General features: G+C 32.4%; 1 protein-coding gene across 1 annotated transcript in view; it reads right to left on the minus strand.

Annotated features, from left to right (window-relative positions):
• LOC129231826 (AP-1 complex subunit gamma-1-like) overlaps positions 1-26,672 on the minus strand; it is a 121,810-nt gene that overhangs the window by 73,046 nt on the left and 22,092 nt on the right. The window contains exons 3-6 of the mRNA XM_054866206.1: positions 23,939-24,063; positions 19,063-19,204; positions 18,864-18,960; positions 1,934-2,010 (exon numbers count right to left, since the gene is read on the minus strand). Coding sequence (XP_054722181.1) covers positions 1,934-2,010; positions 18,864-18,960; positions 19,063-19,204; positions 23,939-24,063 — 441 coding nt within the window. The remainder of the gene's footprint in view (positions 1-1,933; positions 2,011-18,863; positions 18,961-19,062; positions 19,205-23,938; positions 24,064-26,672) is intronic.

Consider the following 26,672-nt stretch of genomic DNA (forward strand, 5'->3'; position numbering starts at 1 on the left):
CTGCTTTGCAGGATGCTATTCAAAAAACGCTTAAGAGCAGCATTTCTTTTCCGTTCGGCTTTCTTGCCAAACATGCTTACGCTTGTTGCTAATCAATTTTACGGCCATTGTTAAGTATACTTTTTGTGTTGATTGCATTTAAAATATCTCCTGGTGGTTATATGTTGCTGAACATTTTCATTTGCTTTGAACCAAGGTTCACAAACTTAACGATTACAGTTAATCTTTGAAGAGACTTTATTTAGGGCATTTTTTAAAGGCTTTTCATTCGGACCAAACTCATAATATGAAAATTCGTTACGTCGAAAACAGCCTTTTATGATTAAAAATATAAACTTTAACCTCTTTGGATCTTTTTTAAATTCCAAAACCAGCCTATATAAAGCTTTGAGCAATAATTTACCTCTGTGCCAAATTTGGAAGAATCCGATTAAAACTGTGGATTTGTATAAGGAACATACACCCCCTCCCCACAAACATACATCCATTTTTATATTTATGGATACATGTAAGAAAAGCCTTGACCACTCCCTCCCCTTTGAAAGATAAATTCTGAATGCGCTATTATGATTTACTATGCTTATTTTGTAATTTATTTGCTTTATTAGTGCTTTTACCCCTGTTCTTTGACAGCCTGAAGTGACTTCTATTAAACTGAATTAGGTTAGCAGTTATAGTTGAACCGAATTACTTAAAGATTAGACGTAAATCAAGGAATAGTATAAAGAAAATTTATACATTGCAAATTGGTTTCATAAGGATCATAGAACGCTAAGTTAAATTTCTGTTCCAAGGATGAAATAGATGTGGTTTTAATAAAAGTTGCCTAATGCTGAAACAGTCGAAGATTGTACGACAATATTGACTGCAATATTATTACTTTATTTACATTCATATTTTCTCTGCTATTAACGGGAAAAAAAACTGATCAAAAATTACACGCAACCCTTACTGTTGTGGATTTTATAATTAAACAGTATTTAAAAACTATAATTTAACGATAGCATTCAAATTAAGTAGCACCATGAGTAGCATCAGTGGACCCCTGGGGCTTTGTAGGTCATAGTTTAAGAAACGATGTACAGTATCATTTCTTATACCTACGGCTTTCTCACCAAACATGCTTTAACGCTCATGGCTAAACGGCATTGACGGCCAGCGTTCAGGATACATTTTGTGTTGATTGCATTTAAAATAGCTCCTGGTGGTTATATGTTGATAACCGTTTTCATTTGCTTTGAACCAAGGTTCATAAATTTAACAATTAAAGTTAATCTTTGAAAAAACTTCATCTAGGGTAGTTTTTTTACAGGCTTTTCATTTAGACTTAATTCATAACTATACAAAAATTCGTTTGTGCAGAAAAGAGAATTTTATGACTCAAAATATGAAATTAGACCTCTTTGGGTCTTTTTAAAAAATTTCCAAAACCCCGCCTATATGAATTCTTGAGCAACAATTTACCTTTGTGCCAAATTTGGAAGAAATCCGACGAAAACTGGATTTGTATAAGGAACATACACACATACCCACATACATCCATTTATATATATATATATAGATTACTATTACACTGATATTTTTTATGATTCTAAATTGTTTTGGATTCGTTACTTCTCTTTTTAACTTGTAAAACATGTAAACCTTGTCTCTTTTGGGGCACATTTTATGTCTCCCAAACATGTGTCACACACTTATCTGTCACACACTTTTTATGTGAATGCTTCACTCATTTTATACAAATGCTCTCTTCACAATTTTATTCTTCACTCTCTTACTATTAAGCATTATGAAAGATAACAAACATTCAAAATCAAAATCTAAATTCTTAGTAGAGTGATATTGAAGAAAAATAATAGATTTCACTATATTTTCAGGGATTAACCAGCAATATGCACATATATAATATCTATTGAACTTATGCATTTCATACCTTTTTGAAATGATGAAGAGCATCTGGACTTTTCTCACACATTTCTGTTATCAGTACAACTGCAGTGATTAGAACACCTGCAAAATATTAAAACTTTTAAATCAATAAGAAACTTAAAAAATAATATGGATAGTTATAAAAGGAATATTTTCTCTCAGGTAATGTTTAAACACATACAAGAAATTGTCTTATCTAAAATAGCAATAAAATAAGGTGTGGATTACAGTCAGATCTCGATATAAGGTCACATGCATAAAAGGTCACCCTACACATATGGTCATTTTCCTTAAGTCCTGACTCATTGAATAACGATTCTGTGTGATGACTTATCGGATATATAGTCAGGTCTCAAATACCGCCATTGATTATAAGGTCATTTTTGTCTGACTTTCTTTGAGTGATTTCAATGCCTCACTGATTCAGTTCCACGAATTTTTCCTAGTACATCGACTGCCATCTGTAAAACGAATGTAAGGAAAACTTTTCCACAAAACCCTTTATCCCCTCAAATTCTAAGAAAAAAGCGTGTAGAGACCCTGGAATGCTGTACAGAGAAGACGACTGGAATGAGTAGGAGGGATCATTCACCCCCCCCCCCTAACGCAGGTAAAAAGAGTTTTTTCCCCCTGGCTGCTTGCTGTTGGTCCCTATTTATGCTTTGTGGATTGAGGGTGATAGCTTTTAGATAAGGGTCAAGGTCAATAGAGATGGCATTTAGCAATGTATACAAATTTCGAAGGCAGGTCCCCCATAGTGTCACATGTCCATAGTAACACACGTCCATTTTCAACCAGCAGATCACCAGAAATTATCTCATTACAACATTGTGCAAAAAATAAATCCGAAATCCCAAGTCTTGTATTCTGGATAGAGACGTAAAAATTCGGGAAATTTTGAAGTGGTGGAAAAAAACTGGTTTTTACCAGTTTTTTTTCGGGAAAAATGTAAAAATTGATTTTTTTATGAATAAAAATAGGGTTTCTTAATAGCTGTGTGTTTCTTGGAATATATAAAGGGTTAAGCATGAAAAATATATGCAATCCACACATCTTCTTTTTATGCTTGACAGAAACACACATAACGGTAAGTTTAATAATTTTTTTAAAAAAACTTTTTTTTTCTTCATTTATCCAATTTTCCCTGAATTTTTGTTATTTTTTCGAAATTCCCTGATATTTCCCTGATCTGTTGCCACCCTGTCCAAATGAAAACTAAATTGGTTTTTCTTTTTCTTTCCAACTGAAATCCCAAACCAAAACTTTGTAATGGTTTCTAAAGCTGAATCAAAACTTAAACTAGAGTTTCAGGTTGTTCATACGGCCGTGCTAAACACAGTAGTAAAAGTAGTCATACCTGCACTTATGAACAAAACTGAGTTATTACAACCCAGTTTTTCTCTGTTTCGCATATTACTTAACCAATAAAATGTTTTAGGGTGATTTGATCAGGAACTTTTTTTTTTAAATTCTGAAAAAAAAAAAACTAGAACAATCATATTTAGTCTGTAGACACTCCAAGCACCTTGGAAAATGTTGAACATCAACAAAATCGGAAGTCAGGCTTTGTCTGTGATGGAATTAGCACAAGCGACCAAAAAATCTCTGGTTTTTTGTGGATGAGGGCCATAAAATGAATCAAAAAATGTACCAGAAGGAAATTTTAGAAGCTGTTGTACTTCTGTGGAGCTAAGAGCACTTCACGCCCAAAAAGACAAGAATGGTGCAAGGTTTTTGACATGGTATCATCTTTACAGTGGACGTTCTACTAGCTGGAACTAAATCCCATTTATTACACTGAATGGTCTGTTTTAGAGTCAAAGGTCTACCCTAAACTACACATAAGTTTGGACTCTCTAAACTAATTGCTTTATAGGGAATGGGATGGATTAAAGGACTTGCAGCTCTTGAATGAAAATTTCAATAAGCAGTTGAACCTCTGTATTACGTCAAAAGGTGACCAGTTTGAAACCAATTAATTGATTGCTAGAGGTCTTCTCATTTTATTACTTCTTGTGTTTTGTTAATATATTTATTTTTAATGAAGTTACATGGAAAATTCCTTGCCCTGTACTTTTGGTTTGCACAGTTTGCAGAAACATAGTTCTGTGATTAAAGTTATGCTTGTTTGTTTTATGAAGAAGGAAAATAAATTCTTCCTTAAGAATATTGATTTATTTATTTATTTTTTGCAAAAAGTATGTAAATGTTTTTTGATCTATAAGGTATAGTTCTTATCCACTGAGGCGGAATATGTATGATTTAAGGGTGCTGACCCAAATGCATAAACAACCCATACATGTATCCAAGTCCAATTAAATAATTTAATAATTAAGGCTTTCCCAATCTTCATTGCTTTGAGAAGTTTTTCAAATGGCATGAGAACAAAAACAATAACTTCTAAACTTAGAGTCAGTACTGAACATTTTTATTTCTGCGCCATTCTTTAAAAAACGTATACATTTTTCAGATTTACATAAACTTTCCATACAACATTTATAAGTTTTCTGAATAAATATTTAAAATATCTTCTGATAATTCCCAGATTTTTTCCAAAAATTCAAATATCAATAAGAATTTCCTTATTGCCCAGTCATGTTACTATAGCAAAAAAAGTAGGGGAATGTAGGACAAAGTAAAATAGTTAGAATAATTCTTACCTTTTTCAAAATGAAAAAATTGGAAATTTGTTTTGAGAATTATAGAACATGGGGAAAAAAAAGTACTTTGTAAGTACTTTATAATAAAATTTGCATTGAAACTTAATTGTTAATTTTTAGCAGTAAATTTGTACCTCAAAACTTTTTTTGTTTGCATAGAGCAAAATTAAAAATAAAATATTTTTGACTCTAATATTTTCTATTTGATTACTAAACATAGTTTTGGTAAGATGAAAGGGAAAATAAAAGAATGAATGAATAAATGAATAGATTACAAAACAATGAAAGAATAAATAATATACAATAAAATTAATGAATGATTAAAATAATGAATAATAAGGAAATAAGCAAATGACTGAATCAATAGAGAAATTATTGATTGAAGGAATGTAAATGAATTAATTATTAAATGAATAAGAAAAAGAAATGAACGATTTCACTTTGCTCCATCCACTTCGTCCCACATGCACATGACTCATTGGACAAAGCATTTGAAACAAAATAAGCTTAATATCAAATAAAATACTGCACTAAATATTAGTAAATATTATTAACAAGAACTTTATCATTTTTAAATAACCAGAGTTGCTAAGCAGTTGTTAGAACCAGGGCTGTGGGGTTGGACTGATTTTGGAGTATAGGAGTTGGAGTCGTTAGCAAACATGCCGACTTCAACTTTCTCATTTTTCTATAATTTTCACCGACTCTCCTTGTATTTTTTAAAAACTGACTACCAATTGCTTCAATTACATGTATAAAGGGCTACAAATAAGAAAATAACTGCCATTGGCAACTAGCTGGCTTGATTGTTTATCAAACTTTCTGTAACCCTCCCTTAGTTTGCTTGTTTTATAACTTTCTTTAACTAATAGCAACAGTCAGCAAACGGTTTCGTTGCTTTCAGCCGATTTGCTGGGCAGAAACTATTTTCTGCATGCACTCTTACAGCATAGTGCCAAAAGATTTGTTCCACACAGTCATGTTTCCACTAAAATCAATATCACGGATAAAGTGGCACCTAAAACTGAAAACTTTGCTATATAACTAAATTAAAAGTGTTTTCTGGTTACTTGCTGCTAAATAAAATTCTAAATTTTCATATCTACATTTACATATAAAGTTCCTGAAATATCCTCATTTTTAAATGCCTCTAGAACCTGTTAAGCAAAAAAGTGGAAGCTCTCCTTTTCAGGAAAGGTAGTGCTCAGTGGTACTGATCAACAGTTAAAAAAAATTAAAATTTGAAATTACAATTTTGGAGAAAAATAAAGATTTTTTTTTTTTTTTCAAAAGACTGGAAAGAAAACTAATACATGTATTTTTAAATTGTTGCATAGCTTTTGAAACAGAAAAATAACCTTTTAAATAAAACAAACTGCAACAAAACATGTTGTACCGTTCCTGAGAAAAGGAACTTTAAAGATTTTTTTGGAAAATCAGCCCAGGAATTTTGTTGGACAAAACCAAAATATACCCTGATCTTACTTTTTTATAAGTTTTAACACATGTTTCATTCAAAAAGTTCTATCAAGATAACACCCTGGTTAAATTGACATGGATTCTACCATAATAAAAGTAGAGTAACATTGGTACCAAGTCATGTTTCCTATTGTTTTTAACGGGGATAAATCACTGTCCCAATGTTACCCCAATCAATGGGGGGTAAGATTGGGACAAATTATTTTTTTTATAAACTACCATAGCAACTAGATTTACTCTTTTGTCATATCAAGTAAGAGGAATACTCAACTAACGTACTAATATTTTTTTTCAACCTTATTACTTTGGAAAGAACTCGTCAAGTTTTTGGAAAACCTTTTAGAATATAATGCAGAACAGTGGTTTTTATAATTTCCTTCTATAAAGCAATAAATGTTTCAGTGGTTTCATATACAGTAGTTTAATGCATTTGTCCCAATTAGACCCTTGGCAAGTCCCATTAGATACCAGAGTCAGAGTTCAGTGGGAAAAATGTTTTTCATAAAAATAAGTAAAATTCTTGTTGAAAAAAAAGGCCTATAATTTCAAGTTTTTATCCTTGAATAGAGAAAAGTTTATGTTATCTATGAAAAAAAAAAAAGATTTAAAGAATATAAGATTTAGCTATTTTATAGTATAAAATGCATAACATGTCCCATTAGCACCCAGTTCCCACTATTTTACCATTTTATTTAGCCCTAAATTTCCCTACATTAAATATTGGAATTCTTAGTAGTCTCCCACTGAAAAGTTTTTCATTGTAAAGACAAAAAAACATTGAATATAACACATCTGAAAACAAAGAGCAGCACAATTACGCTTCTACACATTTTAGGCACAGCACACAAGAAGTGCTATAGTGTTTCACTGAACTTCGGTACAACACAGGAAAAGCCTGATAGCACTTTGTCACACTCAAACGGTTAACCCTTTGTCACTGCTGACTTTCCGCAATTGGAGAAGAAAAGCCCACATTAAATTAATCAAGAACTTTTGCAGCAAAGCACGCCACAATAAGTTTTTTAGAAAAGGTAAAGTTAAAATCAGTCCAGAAAAGAGTTTGGACAAGAAGATAAGAATTCCTAAAAATTATTCTGATTTGAAAACATTCCCAGTTATTTTAAATAATAAAACAATATTTTTCCTTAAAAAAATAAGAAATAAGCTATAAACAATTTCATTTTGAGTAGATGCAGAATAAAAATGCTGTTAAAAGCATTTTAGAACATGCTGCTACGTGTCAAAGAGTTTAGCCTGTTAAAGCCACCAAAACATTTCCTTGTAAAAAATTAATTTAGTACTAAAATTTTTCAGCTTACAAAAACTGTTTCAGGAGAAGCCATTTTAAATCTTGGGTCATGAGGGAAAGAAGACACTTATGATGGACTGGTAAAACACAGCAAAGGCAAAAAAGTGCAAAATTGATGAAATTAGCAATTTTATAACTATGAAAATATGTTGAAAAAAAATAAGTAATACAATAAAAATACCCATTTCATACTCTATTTGGCAATTTTTGCTAGATGAAAGTTTTCTCTTCTTTACATAATAGTCCAATAAATTTGGGCAGAAAATAAGGTCAATGGACCACAAATTTATAATTCGCTGAGTTTTTCAGGATTAGTTTCTGAACATGTGTAGAAGAAATCCTAAAAAGTCCCCTAAGTTCCTGTGTGAGCTTCTATCTAAAATGGCAAATCAAAGATGGCAGCCTAGTACTTTTTTCCTCCCTTATATCAGTGTCATAAAATGAAAATTTTTCAGTTCTGAAAAAACCTGTAGGTTCTACAAGTAATAGTGTTTCAATACACAAACTAAAACAACTAAAAAAAAATTTCAAGTGTTTGTTTTGACACCAAAAACTGAAATTTCTGTGTTCTACATAATATGCAGCAGAACACATTAGCTACTAATATAATTTTTTTTTTTTGGCTTATTTTTTAAATATTTTCTCTCATATATTAGTAATAGTTATTACCTTTTAGCTCTAAAGATCCTTTGTACTCCATTCTGAAAAATGCTAATGTATGAGTAAAACGACAACAACGTGCATAAAGTACAAATTAAGTAATAAAATAGAGTTAAAAACTCTGCAAACAGCTGTTTCGGGGCTGTCAAATGCAAGCCCCTTATCAGTGCATAAAAGAACGAAAAGTTCACACAATGCAGACCGAACGACAAATGAACAAAAATGGAAGGAAGCAAAGTAAATAGACATGGAAACTGGAAACACATGCATCACAGAACAGCATGCGTCACAGAACTGGGAACACATGCATCACAGAGGGACCATATGAACAAATTAAGAAAGGCCCGACTGCAAGGGAATTGAAACCCATTGGTAATGCTATCAAGTCTTCCCCGTTAATTTCTGATACTTATAAGAAAGTTTTGATTCCTTCTGTCGCACGTTGTACTAGATTTTACGTTTTACCGAAAGTACATAAACCACTTATTCCTCTCCCTCCCATTGTTTCTAATATTGGTACTGCTTCCTACAAACTGACAAATTTTTTGGTTTCTGTTTTTTCACCTCTTCTTTCACTGTTCGGAATTCTTTGAATTTTGTTAACAAACTTCATAGTTTTCATTTAAAAGATCATCTCTTTTAACTAACGTCCCGGTTGAAGGGGCGTTGGATTGTTTTAAAATGAAATTCGTTGAACATCATTTTTCTTGTTTCGAGATCGATAAATTGTGTAAGCTAACTAGGTCTTGCTTAGAACAAAATACTTTTATTTTTGACAACAATTTTTTCCGAATGGCCGAGGGTCTTGCGATGGGTAACCCGTTGAGTCCAATCTTAAGTGACTTTTATATGCACTATTTTGAGGTTAAATTATTTAAAATTTTAGTTTCAATTTTACATCAGGTACATTGATGATATTTTTGTTCTTTTGGACTCGTCTTTTCATGAGTATCATAGTCTTTTGTCGGTTTTAAACTGAATTGATCCACATATTTAATTCACCGTTGAAATGGAATCTAACAATCATCTCTCTTTCTTGTATGTTTCCATCACTCGTTCAGATAATAATTTTATCACTAGTTTTCCGTAAACCCTTTGCAGTCACTCTTCCCCCACATAAATTATCTCTTCATCCCCTCAATAAAAATTAGCGGCATTCAGAACTTTTATTTTCCGGGCTTTAACGATTTGTTCTGGGTTTGCAATTGACATCATTGACACCATACACAGGAAACTTATCAATTCAACTAATAAAAATCAAGAACTGGCTAAGATGAATTATTCTAATTTGGTTGTTTTACCCTTTTTTCCAAGAATCAGTCTTCAAATCGCAAGAATTTTTAAAAAGTTTATTTTATCGGTTGCATTTTCCCCGTCAACAAACAAATTTTCGCAACAAAAACACCCGGTTCCGGAAGTTGACCGATGGGGCATTTATAGTATTTCTTGTCAGTGTCAAATGACATACATAGGACAGACCCGACGTTCTCTTAAATTTCATATTAAGGAACGTGAAAATTATGTCAAGAAGCAAGATTTAAAACCTTCCTCGATTGCACAACACTGTTGGTCTTTCAATCATATTTTCGATTTTTCTTCTGTCATGGGTGTTCTTCAATTTATGATTTAGATTTTTGGGAATCCTATTACATTTGGAAAAATCCTACTTCAATAGTTAATAATTTGTCGAGTACTGCCCCTTTCCCTGGTGTTTGGAAATCTTATCTTAAAAAACTTTTTTCTGTTTGTGACGTTTTTCCGCACTATAGGTGTCGTTGCTGTTCTGTGACGCATGTGTTTCCAGTTTCCATGTCTATTTACTTTGCTTCCTTCCATTTTTGTTCATTTGTCGTTCGGTCTACATTGTGTAGACTTTTCGTTCTTCTTTTATGCATTGATGAAAGGGCTTGCATTTGACAGCCCCGAAACAGCTGTTTGCTGAGTTTTTAACTCTATTTTATAACTTTATTTGTACTTAATGCACGTTGTTGTCATTTTACTCATTCCATAGTACAAAGCTTTTGACTGCTTTTTTACAATGCTAATGTACGTTTGAATTGATGCTTGTGTTTTACCAGTATTTCCCTATAAAAAGCTATTCACACATATGGTCTGCAAATGTGTTTTTTGTCTGAAACGCAAAATTTTTGTTGTGAAAATTAAATGCTGATCTGTTTAGCTCTTCAAAAATACTATAAATCATAAATGGTTCTAAATTCATTTTTTGATATTAAGTGGGAAATTGAAAAAAAACAAAAAAAAACATTTGCAGTAAAAGTAGAAAGTTGTCAAAAATGGTTCAAAAGTTTTATTTTTAATTAGGGATGCACCGGATAACCATCCAGTATCCGGCCTATCAGGCTGATTTTTTAACTATCCGGAACTATGAGGTATCCGATCCGGCAAGCCACTCCGGATCCGGATATCCGACAGTTTTTTGCAGGATATCCGGGCAATTATCCAGTAAAAATGTGAGAGATATCCGGGGTTGATGTGGGGTTATTCGGTACGAAATGAGGGTTTAATTTTGAATTTACTTTTGCAAAAATTCCAGTTAAAGCTTTCACTGTTTCATAAACTTTTCGATGATGCTTTCTCTTTTAATTGCTGCTTCAAAAACGACCATTCCTCTTCAAACCTAGCTTCTGGCATTCCCCCGCGTTGTCGTCCCCCCTCTCCTTTGCAAATCTGCTGACGGTATGTTGCCAATAATTTCTCCCTCCCTCTCACTCTCTCTCTCTGCTTTAACACGCTGAAGTGAAAAGTCGACCTTGAAATGGTTCATATCAAAGCGCTTGAAGTTGGAGGAGCGGCCATGTGGAAAATTAAAATACAGTCAAGTTCCGACTTGCGGGAGGAATGCATTCCACTACTCCTCTCACGTAAGTTGAAATTTAGCGTAGTAGAAAAATGTATGAATTCGGATTTTTAGAAACACACTAAAAAGTTTTAGGCATTTGTAAACACCTCTCACACTATTTTGAACCATTTCTTAACTATATATTACCGTTTCTTGCATAAAAAAAGCTGTATTATTCAACATAAAACTCTGTTACGATGTACAAAATTGATGGTCAATGGGAGAGAGACATGTAAATAAAACAATAACATAGTTACAGTGTATTAATAATTTAATAATGCACGCTTTGGTGCCATTATACCTCATGAACATTAAAACGAAGAATGAAAGAAACTAATGAAAAATGTGGAATAGTTCCCAGTAGCAGAAACTTTCTAGCCAGTCTGCGACATTATTTTGGGCAGTTGAAAATAATCTGCAGCATTATTATTAGTTTTATTTTAAGTTTTCATAAAATACACAAGTCCCTTGAAAGGTCAAGATTCAGATATGTTCCAACTGGCCAGTGGCCACTAGACCCGAAAAATTTAGTGGCCCCCACCGTCGCCGAATTTTAGAGTATAAAAAGGGTGGGGGAGGGGGGGTCACTACTTTCATAAAAATAAGTAAAACTCTGCTCACTATGAAAAACAATTATTCAATTCATATTTATTTAAATGTGGAAAAATTCAAGTTAAAATAGGTTTTTGAATTTTTTTTTTTTTTTTCAAAAAATGAATAAATAAATTAGTGAATGAGAAGTTGACAGGAAACTGCATTTTAGATGAATGTTTTATTCATGGAGATATGGCTGAATAGACTCCATGGTTTTAGCTTATAGCAGAGCTTCCAAAGCAATGAGGACCAAATACAATTGTACAGATAATAATTCATTTTTCATGAAAATAATTAAAAAAAAAGATTTATTGTACATTTTATGTTACCTTCAATAGTTTGTATTGAAGTAAACTGATCAAAACTTGATCCAATTCTTTTTTTGGGAACTTAGGCAAGTAATAGTCTCGTCTATTTCCATCTTGCGAATGACCAAACATGGCGTCTACGCGAAAAGTTCAATGATTATAAATAGATTTTTTAATTTGTAAAGTAGTAATAGAGAGAGATTCAAAATTCTTGAAATAGTCAGTTTTTAGCACATTAGCCCTTAAAACAATGAATATAGGATAATATTGTAAAGATAAAGTTTTGCATTTTTCAAGACAACTATTAAGAATTATCCGAAAAACAAGAAGTTCTGTCTAGAACTAGACGAGCCTACTTTCCCGTATACCCATACTACTTTCTAGTACCTGATCAATATTCTCAAAAATAGCTAAAATCGCAAATGTTTTTAAACATATTTTTAAAATACTTTAAGCTGATTTCTAGGAATAAAATATTCCTCACTCATCTAAAAAAAAATTAGATGCGTTAAAAAAAAAGGAACAAATAAAATAGCAGCAACTTTTAAACAAAGCAGCTAATACACTTTTTTTCATTAAAAAAATCTTTAACAGCTTTTAAAATGAAAAAATAATAATTAAAATTAATAAGCTCATTAAAATAAATACATCATATCAAAAAAAAAAAAAAAATCATTTCTTTTTCCCCTGTTGCCAAAAACAATTTTTTAAACGAATTAATGCACTTACCAAAATAAATAAAAACAATAAAATGTCAACTTAAAGAAATAATTTTCATTGTCAAAAAAAAAAAAACGTCTGCGCATATCTTTATGTAGAAACATAAATGACTTCGAGTTTATTCGACGAAAACTGAATACCTAAATTAAAACTTTAGCGTAAAAATAAAAACAAGTCAAATCAAAAATAATTGTTTCACAGTCAAAACCATAGCTGCGGAGTCGGAGTCAATCTCATTTTGGGGTAAGGGAGTCGGAGTCGAATATCTAAGAATCGGAGTCAGTCATTTGCCCTCCGAGTATAAATTTTTGCCAAAGCTACGAAGTCAGAGTCGAAGTCGGGGAGTCGGAGTTCGATTAAATGTTGGGCACAGGAGTCGGAGTCAAGTGCCCCTAAATTCTCGGAGTCGAAGTCTAGTGTCAAGAGCTATTTCCAACAAAATTTGTTAGAAGTAAATCCGCCTTCAAGTACGGAATCTACATTGACTTTCAGTTTCCCCGTACGTGCTAATGTTAAGGGATTTGAACTGTTCAAAATTGAACAGAAAATTGTTCAAATCAAAAAGATATTTGATATACAAGTTTTTCATCAAAAGCTTTTTCCTACAAAGTTTGTTTGAAGCAAATTTGCCTCACAGTTTGGAATTGCCTTGAATTTCCCCGTAGGCGCTAATGTTAAGTTTTTTTGAACTGTTCAAAATTGAACGAAAAATTGTTCAAATCAAAAAATGAATTATGGGAATGAGATGTCTTCGCCGAGATCTTTCTAACAAAAAAAAATTTGTTCGAATCGGACTATTCATTCAAAAGTTATTAGGGGGGGTGACAGACAGACCGACAGACATTTTTCCCCCTCTCAATACCCTACTTTCCAATTTTTAATTTTTCAATATTTATCTAACTATTTTATTTATTTTTGACTTTTTTTTTTTTCGGGATATTTTTAAGAAAAGCCTTCGTTCATGCTTTTTTCTTCTTTCTCTGACTTTACTGGGAAAATAGGCTAAAAAGGGCACATTTTGCACAATTTTCAACAGCATGAATTGCAATAAACATACAATTCCGTTTTATGAAAACGTAGGCACTTAAAGAGTCTTGTGTACCAACATCTTGGGAATGACCAAACATGGCGACTACGCCAAAAATTATGATCTTAATTTCTGAATTTGTTGCTAAAAAATAATTTAAAAATAAAAATCCTCATGAGACTACACTTAAGTTGCAAAGTTTTTAGCTCTTTTGCACCCAAAGCAATGAGTTTAAGGTGAAATTTTAAATATAAAATTTTTCGTTTCTCAAGAAAACTATTTTTAAAAAATCCAAAAAAAAACAAAAAAAAAAGATTTGCAGCACATTTTAAGTCATTTTTATTAGTTTGCAGTTAAATGAAACATCCAATTCTCCTTTGTTTTGGAAAATGTAGGCACTTAAGCATCTTATCCACTTCGATCTTATGAATGACCAAATATGGCGAATATGTTTCTAGCTGAAATGTTGAAGCATCCATCGCTTTTCCAGTGAAAAAACGAACGCCGAACGATCTTTTTGCCAAGTTGTATTTCTTTTCTTTCTTTTTGTTTATTGGTAAAATTATCTGCAGGCCGCTGAAAAATCTGCGACACACATCTCGCGTCTCGCAGTTTCTGCTACCGGGGAATAGTTGCACTGAAACAAAGCAATGTTTAGAGTAGTACGGTGTGGAAACTTCCGTTTTCAGTGTTACTAAAAGGATGAAGAACCATCAAGAAACTAATATGTAGCGACCAATGACATAGTCGATGCTTGCACCCAGTGCGCGCAGTTGTACAAACGAACTATTTTCGAAATTATATTTGCTTGTATATTTCTACATTCTATGCTAAAATCCTTTCGTTGCATTCATTGATATCCAAAATTTTGTGTTGCGTTTGTATTTTTTCCATTTTTAGTTATCCGTAAAAGTTTTCTCCCCCTTTTTTAAATTATTCCACTTCCGTAAAAATGAGTTGAAATCTACCTGGAAGAAAAAACATCCACAAAAAAAAAAAAAAAAATCTCAGAACAAACGTACAATTCATTTTATTGAAAGCATGACACATTTTAGAGGAAGGAGAAGGGAGGGTGGCAGATCGGCATCCAACTATCACCGAAAAATGTAGAAAAACTTCTGTTTGTAATGAAAAATCTAAAATATTCCCCTGCATTGATAAATAAAGATTTTTAAGTGTATATTGCATGAAATGAAGCATAATTCTAACTGTCATATTCAACGCCGATCTTAACTTGAGTCCATTGGAAATTTTAGAATGTTGAATAAAGTAATAATTGTTTTTCCCAGAATAATTATTTTAACTAAGACTTTCAACTGATATTTAGCATTTAAAATAGACGGTGAATATAGCAGTGAGAAATAACAGCTATAAGTTATTGCTTCATTTTCTTCTTTATTTTTTAATTGTATGGTATAATTTTTAATAATATATTTAAGAATTTAATTTGTATTCTTTAAGAATGTGTATTTTTATTTTTTCTAGAATTAAAGTAAAATTTAAGTTTATTGTTCAAATATAAATTTATAAATTCATTTAAGAAAGATTGAACATGTTTAGCATATTTTTTAATATTATATATAAGATGTTAATTTGCATCATTAAGAATGTGTAACTTTATTTTTTGGAATTTAGTAAAATTTCAAGTTGATTATTTAAGAATTGGTTTATTAATTTATTTTTAAAAGCGTGAACGTGCTTAACACGACTCTTAATAGTTCGTTTAAAATGTTAATTTGCATCATTTACGAATGTGAATCTTTATTTTCTGAAATTAAAGTGAAATTCTCAGTTGAGTATTTAAGTATAATTTTATTTATGTTAAAAAAAAATTGTTAACATGTTGAGAACGACTTTTAATAATATATTTAAGATATTAATTTGCAATTTTTAATAATGTGAATCGTTATTTTCTGGAATTAAAGGGAAATTTTAAGTTGATTATTTAAGCGTAAGTTTATTAATTTGTTTTTAAAAAGTGAACGCGTTGAGAATGACTCTTAATACTGTATTTAAGATGTTAATTTGCATCTTTTAAGAGAGTGAATCTTAGTTTTCTGGAATTAAAGTAAAATTTCCAATTGATTGTTTTAGCATAAGTTTATTAATTTGTTAACTGGGGTGCCCACCTAGGGGGGGATGTTTTAGGGGTATTTTTCTCTCTTTTGGGGGGGGGATATTTATGGTTTTTAGGGGGTGGACCCTTGCTCTTAAGGGGGCACCCCTGTATTTAAGATGCTAATTTGCATCTTTAGAGAGAGTGAATCTTTGTTTTCTGGAATTAAAGTAAAATTTTAAGTTGATTATTTAAGTTTATTTATTTATTTTTTGAGTTAAACTGGCCCTGTTTTAATATTTTCTTTTTTAACTTGTATGTTAGAAAAATTTTACACGTGTATTATCTGTAATAAAAATGATTTCAAAGCAAAGTTTTATTTTTTGTTATTTCTAAATTGGAAACAAGAAAATGTATTACTTTATGATGAAGTTTTAAAAAATTTCTACACATCATGCAAATCTAATAACAAATACGACTCATTATACGACTTTTAAGATTTCAACTATGAATAATTAAAAGTTTAAACCATGTGTGCATTACATACAGAATTAATTTTTGCCGAAAGTTTGTCTCTTTTGAAAAAATCTGTCGAAATAAAACAATATTTTAATGTTTCATTTTATATATAGCACAATTACTAAATTAAAATATAGAGGCTCTAAAAAAGTACATTTGAATGTACTTAACATGTTTTTAAAGAAATGATATGTGGAACAAGTTTGATTGATTGTTTTGAAACGACGTTGTAGAAAAATATGCGAACATGCAATGCAATCGAAATGCCGGATATCCAAATCCGGCAGGAAAGGGGGCATCGGATATCCGGTATCCGGCAAAATCACTATCCGGTGCATCCCTATTTTTAATAAATATAACATTGTTACCTCAAAATCGTATTTTTTGTGCATTTTAGATAGCAAATAGTTACTCAAGAATGATTTTTTAAAATTACATTTCCATATAATTAAGTGGCAATGGAGAAAATGTCGGTGAAAAATTACTGCCTTCGACTTCACAAAGTTCTTTTGGGGAAGTTAAATTTCAAAAGAAAAAGGGAGTTTTTAGTAAGAAATGGGTGTTCTGTTCAGTCTTTCACAGTTTTTCGCCAGGATTGCTGCTGATCTCAAATGGAACAATAATTTACGAGATCATCTCAAAGATTAATTAGCCCTTCAACTCCCCTTGCTTTTTGGTCAGGTTTCTCTGAGAAAGGATTTAAAAAAACAAGTGAGACAGCTATCATTGAATCAGTCGAGCCTTGTTTTAAGATGCCACCAATCTATTCGGCCATTAAAGATGAAGGATTTCTCATGCATGCATTGACATGGACAAGTCAGGCATATAATAAAAAGACATATGACTCAAATACTTCAGGTGTCTTCAGAAAAAACTTCTCTTTATGTGAGGCAGTGGGTTTTAATGGATACACTGGTGCATTACCAACTAATACTGTGAAGAAACAAAGGGTTATGCTGAAAGTGTCGGAGACTACTCCTTTTTTAAGAAAATGTAATGGCAACGACAATATACTTATATTTTTGCAGAATTCTGAGAACAAATCAAGATTAATTTCAACTATGATGGAATACTTCCGATTAGGATTAATCAGTGTCGTACAAGTGGATAGGGACACATATGTATTAATTTGCTCAATTGTCATAAAAACATGCCAGAACAGCTCCAGACCAGTGGCAGTAATAGGTACCGATACAGATCTGCTCTCGATTCTAATTGAAAGAGGTTTTTCTGGAACATCACTGTATATTTTACCTCCAAAACCAATTTAGCATAAAGAAAATGTTACAATATATTAAAAGTACAAGAAGCCTTGGGTCCCTTGATGGATCCTCTTCTACTTCTCCCAAGCACCTACAGGATGTGACTCCACATCAACAATATTTTAAAAGGGGAAATCTAGAGCTTTCAAGTTGCTTCAGGAAATTATCAAACTGCTTTCTCTGATCTCACAGTTCAGTAGTTACCAGCTTGATCCAGAAAAGGTCACTCAAATTGCAGAAGTGTTCCTGAAACATCGTTTTGGTGGGAGGGAGAACACTTAATTCTCTAGATGCCTTACAATACAACCACAATAATAACTAAGTAACCAAAACTCGTTCTTCAAAGTTTAAAACCTAGCAACTCTTCTGATCACAAGTGCAGCAGCTTCACAGAATTAACTTTGTGTTCAAGTACAACAGGGGCTGAAGAAAAACATAAATTCAATTAAATGGTGAGGCGTTATGAAAGAAGGTGGACTGTGCACATTGCTTTCATCCCTTTCCGAAGCTTCTGAAGGAATTCTACAATTAATGTTCTGTGACTACAAAATAAAAGTAATTATGTGAGACTGTGATTTCAGATGCCAATGAAAATGCAGACCTTCAATGTTTCAAGTTTTAGATGCATTGTTTAGGTGAAGCTTGCAAAAGTTCAGTTTTTGTGCACAGTTTCAAAGATGAGAATGATTATGATGATGTTGAATAATGATGCCTTTTTTTTTCCAGATCTTTACTGACATTACTATCTTCTCTTTGTATATTTTACATGTTCCTTCATAAGATATTATAAGTTAATTTTTATAATACTAAGTAAAAGATATTTTGCATTCTTTTTTTTTTTTTTTTAATTCTTTATAAGGTTACTTTTTTTCTCTGATCATATTCTCATTAAAAAGCTAGAAATAGCAAGATTTCTTTCAGAAATGGAATACAAGCTACTAGGTTATTAAATAAGTGGAATATATCTATCATTTTGCACTTAATATTGTGAAAACAATGCTATAAAAAAATTCTTTATTTTAGTAGCTTATTTGTTTTGCTGCATATTACCCAGAAAGTAGAATTTTTAGCTTTTGGTGTCAAAACAATTGTTTGAACTTTTTTATTAGTTATTTTAGGGTATATATCAAAACAGTATTACTTTTAGAGCATACAGATCATTTTAGAACTGAAAAATCTGCATTTTTGACAGACACATGAGAAAGGCAAAAAGTAGTAGGTGGCCATCTTTGATTCGCCATTTTGGTTGAAAGCTCACAAACAAACTTAGGGAACTTTTTAGAATTTACTCTACATGCTATAAGGAACTAATTCAGAAAATATTTCTGAATTATAAATTTGTGGTGCAAAAAATCCTAAATTTACTAGGTTATAATGGCTGTTTTTAACTTAATGAAAGTTAAAATCACTTTCCCCATTTTTCTTACGATTTGGGGAGGAAAGAAGAAAATTATTGCGTTCAAAAAATTACAAACATTACCATGATTTTTTTCAGAAAGTAATGATCTAGTGGCCGGAATAAACATCTCCATTAGTTCAGGAACCTTTTTGATAATTCTAAATGCACAAAGAGCAGCCTAGTAAAAAATAATACATGGAAGGTTTGATTACAATAAATTTTTAGTCAAAAGAATAAAACAAAATGTATGCATTGCAAATATTTATATGTACTGACTCACCTTTTTCCTAACATAAGCATTTGAAGTTTTTAACAATTTTTCCACTTCACCAGCTAAATCCCTACTCATCTCAGGAGAACAAATAACACCCAAAGCACATAGTGCTAAACCAATAACAAACTGAGTTTGGCTACTTAGGTCACTAAAAAGAAAAAAGGCTTACATTTATTTTAAAGGTCTATAAATGAAGATAATTAAACATGCTTATGATAATACAAATTCCACATCACATTTTGTTAATTAAAAACCCTGTAGTCTTGGATGCCGTAAGCTAAATTAATAGCATGTTAGCTCGTATTATTTTAGCTGCTACTTCTGCTTTCAAATAGGTGGAAGTAAGTAAAAAAGAATTTTTTTTTGTATTTTTGTTGTAAAATACCTTAGAGGCCACTGTAGCCCCTCCCACCTTTCCAGGTATAAGGTTCAACATTTACATTTCTATTAAGCTAATAGACTGAATTATTTAATAAGCATTGAAATAGGGTCATATTATGAAAAGGCAGAAAGTTCTACTACGTTTAGTTAGTGTTTTTTCAGCTCATTGAACAACAAGCTATGCGAGGGGCCACATAATTCAACACAAAGAACCCCGCATGGGGATCACAGATTTTTGATTCAAAAGGATCCCAAATCAAAGACCATCTCAATGACATTGACTTCTCTGTTCTTAACAACAATAAAATCACCTATCTGTCAAAGACAAATGGCACAGCATCAGCTATAGACATTACAGCTATAAACCATCAATCAGCAGATCAAACAACATGGAAGATCTTTAAAAAAGCCATCAGTGACCATTTCCTAATTCTTATCAAGACCAACCAAAAGATTAAGGCAGCCACCCAAAATAAAGGTCAAAGCAAAGATTTAAATACCTAGGGTCAAAAGAGGAGAAAAATGGATACCTTATTGGAAGAACAGCAAAATTGACGATCTAATCAAGGAACACGACCAACTGAGTGTGGAACTTCAAAGTAATAAAACTGAATCAAATAGGGGAAAATTCTCTGAACTTTGTCATAACATTGAGAAGGAAATCACCTCTTGCAAAATGTAAGAAATGGGTTCAATTCTGCGACAAACTTGACCCTAGAAAGGATTCACAACACTGGAAAGATATAAAACTTAAAGCAATCAAACTGCCTCACAGAAAACGACTATTAAAACAAACATCATTACCTACAACAACAGAAGGGCCTGTACAGATAAAGAAGCAGCATCAATGCTCGCTGAGCATTACACAAATAATAGCAAACTGTCCATTGACATAAATGACAAAACTATGCACCACGACTATAGAACATCTATTGAAAACTCAAAGAGATACTGTCATGAAGACATTTTTATAGAACTGATCACCATGTATGAGCTAGAATGTGCTATACTGAAAATGGATCAAAGCAAGGCACCTGGCCCTGATCTTATCTTTGGTCGTATGGTGCAGCATTTTGGTACAGCTGCAAAGAACCTTTTACTAAAAATTTTCAACCTCTCCTGGGTCTAAGGCAAACTACCAAAATCTTGGAAAATGTCTTTAGTTATCCCTGTTTTAAAACCAAATAAAGAAGCTTCAGAGTGCAATAGCTATAAGCCCATCCCTCACGACCTACAAGAGAAAATCTACAGGAAAACTGTAGTGGTATTTCTTGACCTTTCAGCCGCTTTTGATCAGGTTTGGCGCCAAAAATTGATCCATATTATCCATAACACTGGGATCAAAGGAAATACACTAATTTGGATTAATGACTTTTTAAGGGGTCGACAGTTCTCTGTAAAATTCCACGATATAGTTTCTAGAGCACACAGGATGAGGGCAGGGGTCCCACAAGACTCAGTCTTAAGTCCTCTCCTCTTCTTAATCTACATGAATACCGTACACCCCAATATGCATCCTGAAACAAAAATTGCATGCTATGCGGATGATATAGCAGTCTGGCACTCACAGAAAGACATTAAGAAGTCTAAGAAAATCCTGAACACAATGCTGGAAGGCATCGCTACATGGGCAGACGCCCTTAAACTATCCATCAACACTAGTAAAACAAATTATTTTCTCAACTGGGATAAACGACGCAGAGGCAACTTCAGTTTAAACATTAGCATCAAAGAGCAAAAAATCGAAAAAGTTGATGCGTCTGGTCTGACTTATCTGGGTGTGATCTTGGATCCAGAACTTCACTTTACAAAATGCGTAGAACATAAGGCAAATAAAGTTCTTGGAAGATTAAATATTCTCAGGAAGCTATGTGGAACTACATGGGGTTCTAGATCTCGAACCCTGAAAAACACATACTGCTCTATCATCAGACCCGTACTCGAGTATGCTACTCCAATCTGGGCTCCGGCTGCAACTACTACAAAACAACAAATAGATTCTGTGTAACATAGAGCCTCAAAAATTATAATAGGTGCCATCTCCTCAACTAACAATGAAAAGGCAGAACAAGAGAGTGGTCTATCACCATTGGAGAGCAGACGCAATCTTGCTACTGTCAAATTCACAAATAGACTCCACAGCAACAACGATCATATCTCTACCCCCCAGAGTCTTTAATAACTGGAATACTTCGACAAAGCTTAAAAGATCATCAACTCTCCAGTTAGATAGAGATATTCGAAGACAGACAAATCTGGAGCATTCATCCCTTGATTTCCTACTGGAACCTCTTTTTCCAAGAACACCACCACCTAACACGACTATTCATCTGAACCTGCTCCAACCATGCTCGAAAAAAAGAGGATCCCATTCTGCTCAAATAAAAGGGCCTTGAAACCATAGAAAAGCTTTCGCAAGAGAACCTAGCTATTGCCTTTACTGATGGTTCTTAAGACAAATTCCTCAATGGAGGTGGAGCAGGCATCTTTTTCACTCTTCCAAGCTGAGAAAAATTTAATCTTAAAATTAACACAGGATTAATTTTCTCTAATTTCACCAGCGAGCTCTTGGCGATCAAGGAAGCTATAACTTTTTACGTAACTAATTCTCAAGCTGTGGATCTTGCTGAGGAACTAGTTGTCTTCTCAAACTCGAAATCAGTCCAAGAGGCCATCCGAAATGGAGAGACAAACATCACCTTCACCATAAAAAACTTGCTCGATCGGATGCATTGCAAAAGGAAATCTTGCGTGTTGCAGTGGATACCCGCACATGTAGGTATCAAGGGGAATGAATGTGTGGACGCCTTGGCCAAAGAGGTACGTGGTCTTGACCAACCTCTCCCCACCATCACACTTGCAGATGCAAACGCAGTGGCCGGATGCAGACTTCTAAACCAGCCCTTAAAGAAACCTTTGATAACCGACTTCGCCTTCCCTAGGGACATCACGAGCACACTAGCCCAACTCAGAACAGAGCATTACAAGGGAATGAAAATACTTCCTGACAAGACAAGAACTTATCCTTACTGCAAGAACTGCCCAGACTCAATTCACACCAAGACACATCCTTGAATGCCCATGCATTACTGCAGCAATCTTGAAATTCGGCTTGTTACCAAATAGAGATCTGCTGCAGTAGACCCTCTATATAAAGCAGTGTCAAAAAAAAAAAAAAAAAATTGACAAGTTTTTTTTAATGTACTTTTTTAAATAAATTACAAAATTCAAAGACTAAAGATATATTTTAATGTTTCACTAGGTTTCCAAGCACTTGAAAATGAAACTTTTTATTTTAAAGTTTTTTTTTAACTGTATGAACCATGGGGTAGTAGAACTGAAACATTTCAAATATGCCATTAAAACCATGCTTAATTCTTAGATTTCAAAATAAATGCCATTAATCTTTAACTATTTGTTTAAAGTATTTTCTATCTGCTGTTAAATGGCAGGAAATTACAAGGTATTTAGGATTATTTACGTACTTTGTAAATACAAATATTATAGTTAATACATACACTTCAAGTGTTTCTCCAATAAAGTTAACATTAACATAACTTTTGGATATTACCTGCATATTTTAAATACCAATTCAGGTTGAACTAAGACTGCTTTTTAAACAGGAAATTCGTGAATTTTCAAATAAGTAAAATGATAACATAACTGTTTCATTGCAGAATTTGAGCACTCAATAGCAGTGGTGTGTCAGACAAGAATTTGGAAAATTTTGAACGGTAATGTGGTTAAGTTTTGGAGCAGGTATGAATAATTTTAGTTCTTTTCTATCGCCAAAAAAAAAAAAAGATATTTTCTGAGCTTTGGAGGGATATAATGTCTCAATGTCGATTATTTTGAAAAATTGAGCTTGAAATGAAAAATAAAACTCAACTCTAGTTAAATTCAATCTATCTGTTATTCAACAGCCAAAACATGTTTTCAAAAAATAATGTTTCAGGCTTGTTTGCAGAAAAATTTCAATTATCCTCCCCCCCCCCCAAAAAAAAAAAAATCATTATCAGCATGAAACTGAGACTAAACCCTTATTTGTGATTTAAATGCAAACAACTTACCAATCTGCAGATTAGTGTTGATCGTCAACTTTAAAAGTAATTACAGTTAGGTAAAACTCTCTAAAGACATGATCTCTACCAATAACAAATGCAGATTAGAAATTTCTTCTCTGCCAACTTAACAATAAATGCACCAAATTCTTTAATTATCATAAGAGCAAACAGTGAGTGAATAACTACCAACTTTGAAATGCAATGAAATTAACAATGAAATGAATTTTATAGGTGTTTTTAAGAAGATCCGCTAAACTAGGAATCAATAAACTACATTTTATTATTAATAAAACAAGTGTCTTCTTGTGTTCAAAGGAAAATTTTACCTAAGTGTGAAAAATATCTCTGAACTATTGATATGTGTACATATGTTTACACTACATATAAACAGAGGAAAAAATACAACTAAAATACATTATATTTTTGAAAACACTTACTTTTTCAGTGAATTTGTGATAAGAAGGTGTACATCTTGCCTTTCATCAAGAAGTAGCATAGACCCAAGGTAACCTATTCTTTTATCAGTAAATCTAGGCGAAGCTATTAATTTTAAGCACTCCAACTACAAAATGCACAAGAAGAAATTAGATGAAATTAATTTATAAAAATTACATTTTTTTTTAACAATAGGAGAAGTGGGGAGAAGGGGTTAGATACCAACAGGGTTCAAAACATGCATTACACATTGTTCTGAAGAGCAAAAGCAAGACAATTCAATATCACACAGTTAATGTCTCCTTTAAATGGATGTAATATATGACAGAACTGAATACTGTTTAACCATTTGTTAAAATGGGCATCCTAATTCATTTTTTTAGTTCACATTTTTCTAGAGTTGGAGATCTATAAAGCTCAAATGTTTTGCACAGACAAGCAAATTTAATATTCAACACACATACACAAAAAATAACCAAAATTAACAGCCAATTTGCCCTTCTCATTTTTTTTTCCGAAGAGCAGTCAAGACCCACTATTCAGACAGGATGATCTCGTCAAAATCTCATGACATCTAATCATATTCTGTTATGCTCAGAGTTAGCGTAACTGATGTTATGCAAACTCATGCGTTCTGACATGGGCATGCTTATTGCACCACCCAGTAGAGCTCATAGTGCAGGAAAGACCAAAATCTCTATTCAGGAATTCTCCATATAGTTTAATCTCTGTGTGTGATATTCAGAAGAATCTGTAGCACTTGAAGACTTGAAGTTAGCTACATAGGTAGTTTGAAATCTTAGATGATGTACCTTAAAGCATTTTTTTAATATTCTGTCTAGAAATTCTTAAACGAATTTTTAAACACATTGCTGTCTCAAAATGTCCATTAATTCTTCAGTTAGCCATCTTGCACAATATACATGCACAGAAAGCCTGAGAAATAATTCTAGCTTTAACGCAGAATATAAAAGGAACGACTTAAAATATAGAATCGACTTTCAAACCCTTGTGATTTCTTCCATCGATAAAAAAATTCGGGTCTTTAATTTGAGCATTGAAAAAAAAATATGTTTTAAGACCTAAAAATAAGGAAGATTTTAAACATCTTATTTTGAACAAATTAAGAGTTAAGTTGAACCTAAATTGGTGAAACATCCTATACTTAACGGAACCATTTAAAAAGTACGAAAAACTTAAATTGTATTACCTGGTCACAAAAGGGTAACATTAATTAGTATTTCCAACGGAACCGAACAAAAGTAAATCTTGAATGATACACATATTATTTTGCAAGAATCACGTCTGATTAATGTGTCTCACTAAATGTCGATTCAGGTATTATTCTCACCAATTCATCTTAAAAGCTAAGTGTAAATATATTTACTCACTTGTTCCTTTATTAATGAATGAGCAGTTTATCTTGTCCCGTTACGGACCCTTGTTACGAAACGCGGATCGGAAAGTTATGATGTGTAAACATCAGAATGAAAGAAGGATTCAAAGGATGTGACGTCAGTGCATGAGCGGATGGATGACGTAATCTCCTGATGACTCGAAGCAGATAGAATGTTCTGGAAGGATCCTGGTGGTTCTTACGTATGCATTTCCGGCGTGACGTGCTACTTCGTACGAGGACAGGATATAAGCAGAAGAAATAAGAAGGAAATCACTTCTGCTCGCGTTTCTCATTTTTTTCGGCTGAGGATAGTTGTTCGTTTTAGAGGATTGCTCGCTTATTGAAGCGGCATCCTGAAATCAGCTTAGGAAATGGTTGTTAGTTTTTGCCATGATAGTTAGGGTATTAAATTTTGCAAAACTTATTTAGAACATGAGTGTTAGGGACTTCAATCTTCATGAAACGTATTTAAGAAAACTTTATGTTTTAGTTGATAGCAGTTGAAATCTGTAATGATTAATTTACTATTTACATAAGTTATATTATTTTACAGTTGTTAGTTATTATACTGATGAATAAAATGAAGTTAGTTTTTAACTGAATTCTGTTAAAAACTAACTTCATTGTGCATGCATTTTAGATATTTTACACTGGAGGGGGAGGAAAAAGAAAGATTTTCATTTATTCAAGGGACTTCCTTAAATTTTTAACACAGGCATTGCCATGCGGATACAGCTAGTTTTGAATAACTCAGACTTTCAGTAATATTTTTATAGTTCAATTCTTCATAATCAATGAAATTTGAGACTTTTGTACATGTTTTATAACAACAAAAACAGTAATAGAAAAGAAAACACAATTGTGTTATTTAAAAAAATATGACAAAAGATAACTGCACTTTCTGGTTAAACCTTGGACAGAGAGTTTAAATATTTCTCTCAGAGATAGAAACTTTATAATTATGGCAAATCATGCTTTTGTCATCAGCACAATAGTTTGCATCTTTCAGTAAGAATAAAAGGCAGATCTTGTTGGTTAGCATAAAAATGTCTGAATATTTTTGCACAACAATTTCAAACTGTTAGGTGTTATATTTCAGTAAATTTGAAATTTTGTACTCAAACCTTTTACACAGAATGCTTTAAATTCAAGCGATTCTTTGTAACATTTAGACAAACAAGTGTTGCAGCAGTAAATTGCAGAATTGAATTCTCAAAAATATTTCTCCAAGGGTAAAACCTTGAATCAGAATAGGTAAAAATAAATAAATAAATGAGTAAACAAATGAAGAGTAAGAACAGTTTTTATACAATACAAATGCAGATAATTTTGTAGCT

This window comes from Uloborus diversus, chromosome 10 (assembly GCF_026930045.1).
Source record: "Uloborus diversus isolate 005 chromosome 10, Udiv.v.3.1, whole genome shotgun sequence".
In the NCBI taxonomy this organism is placed as follows: Eukaryota; Metazoa; Arthropoda; class Arachnida; order Araneae; family Uloboridae; genus Uloborus; species Uloborus diversus.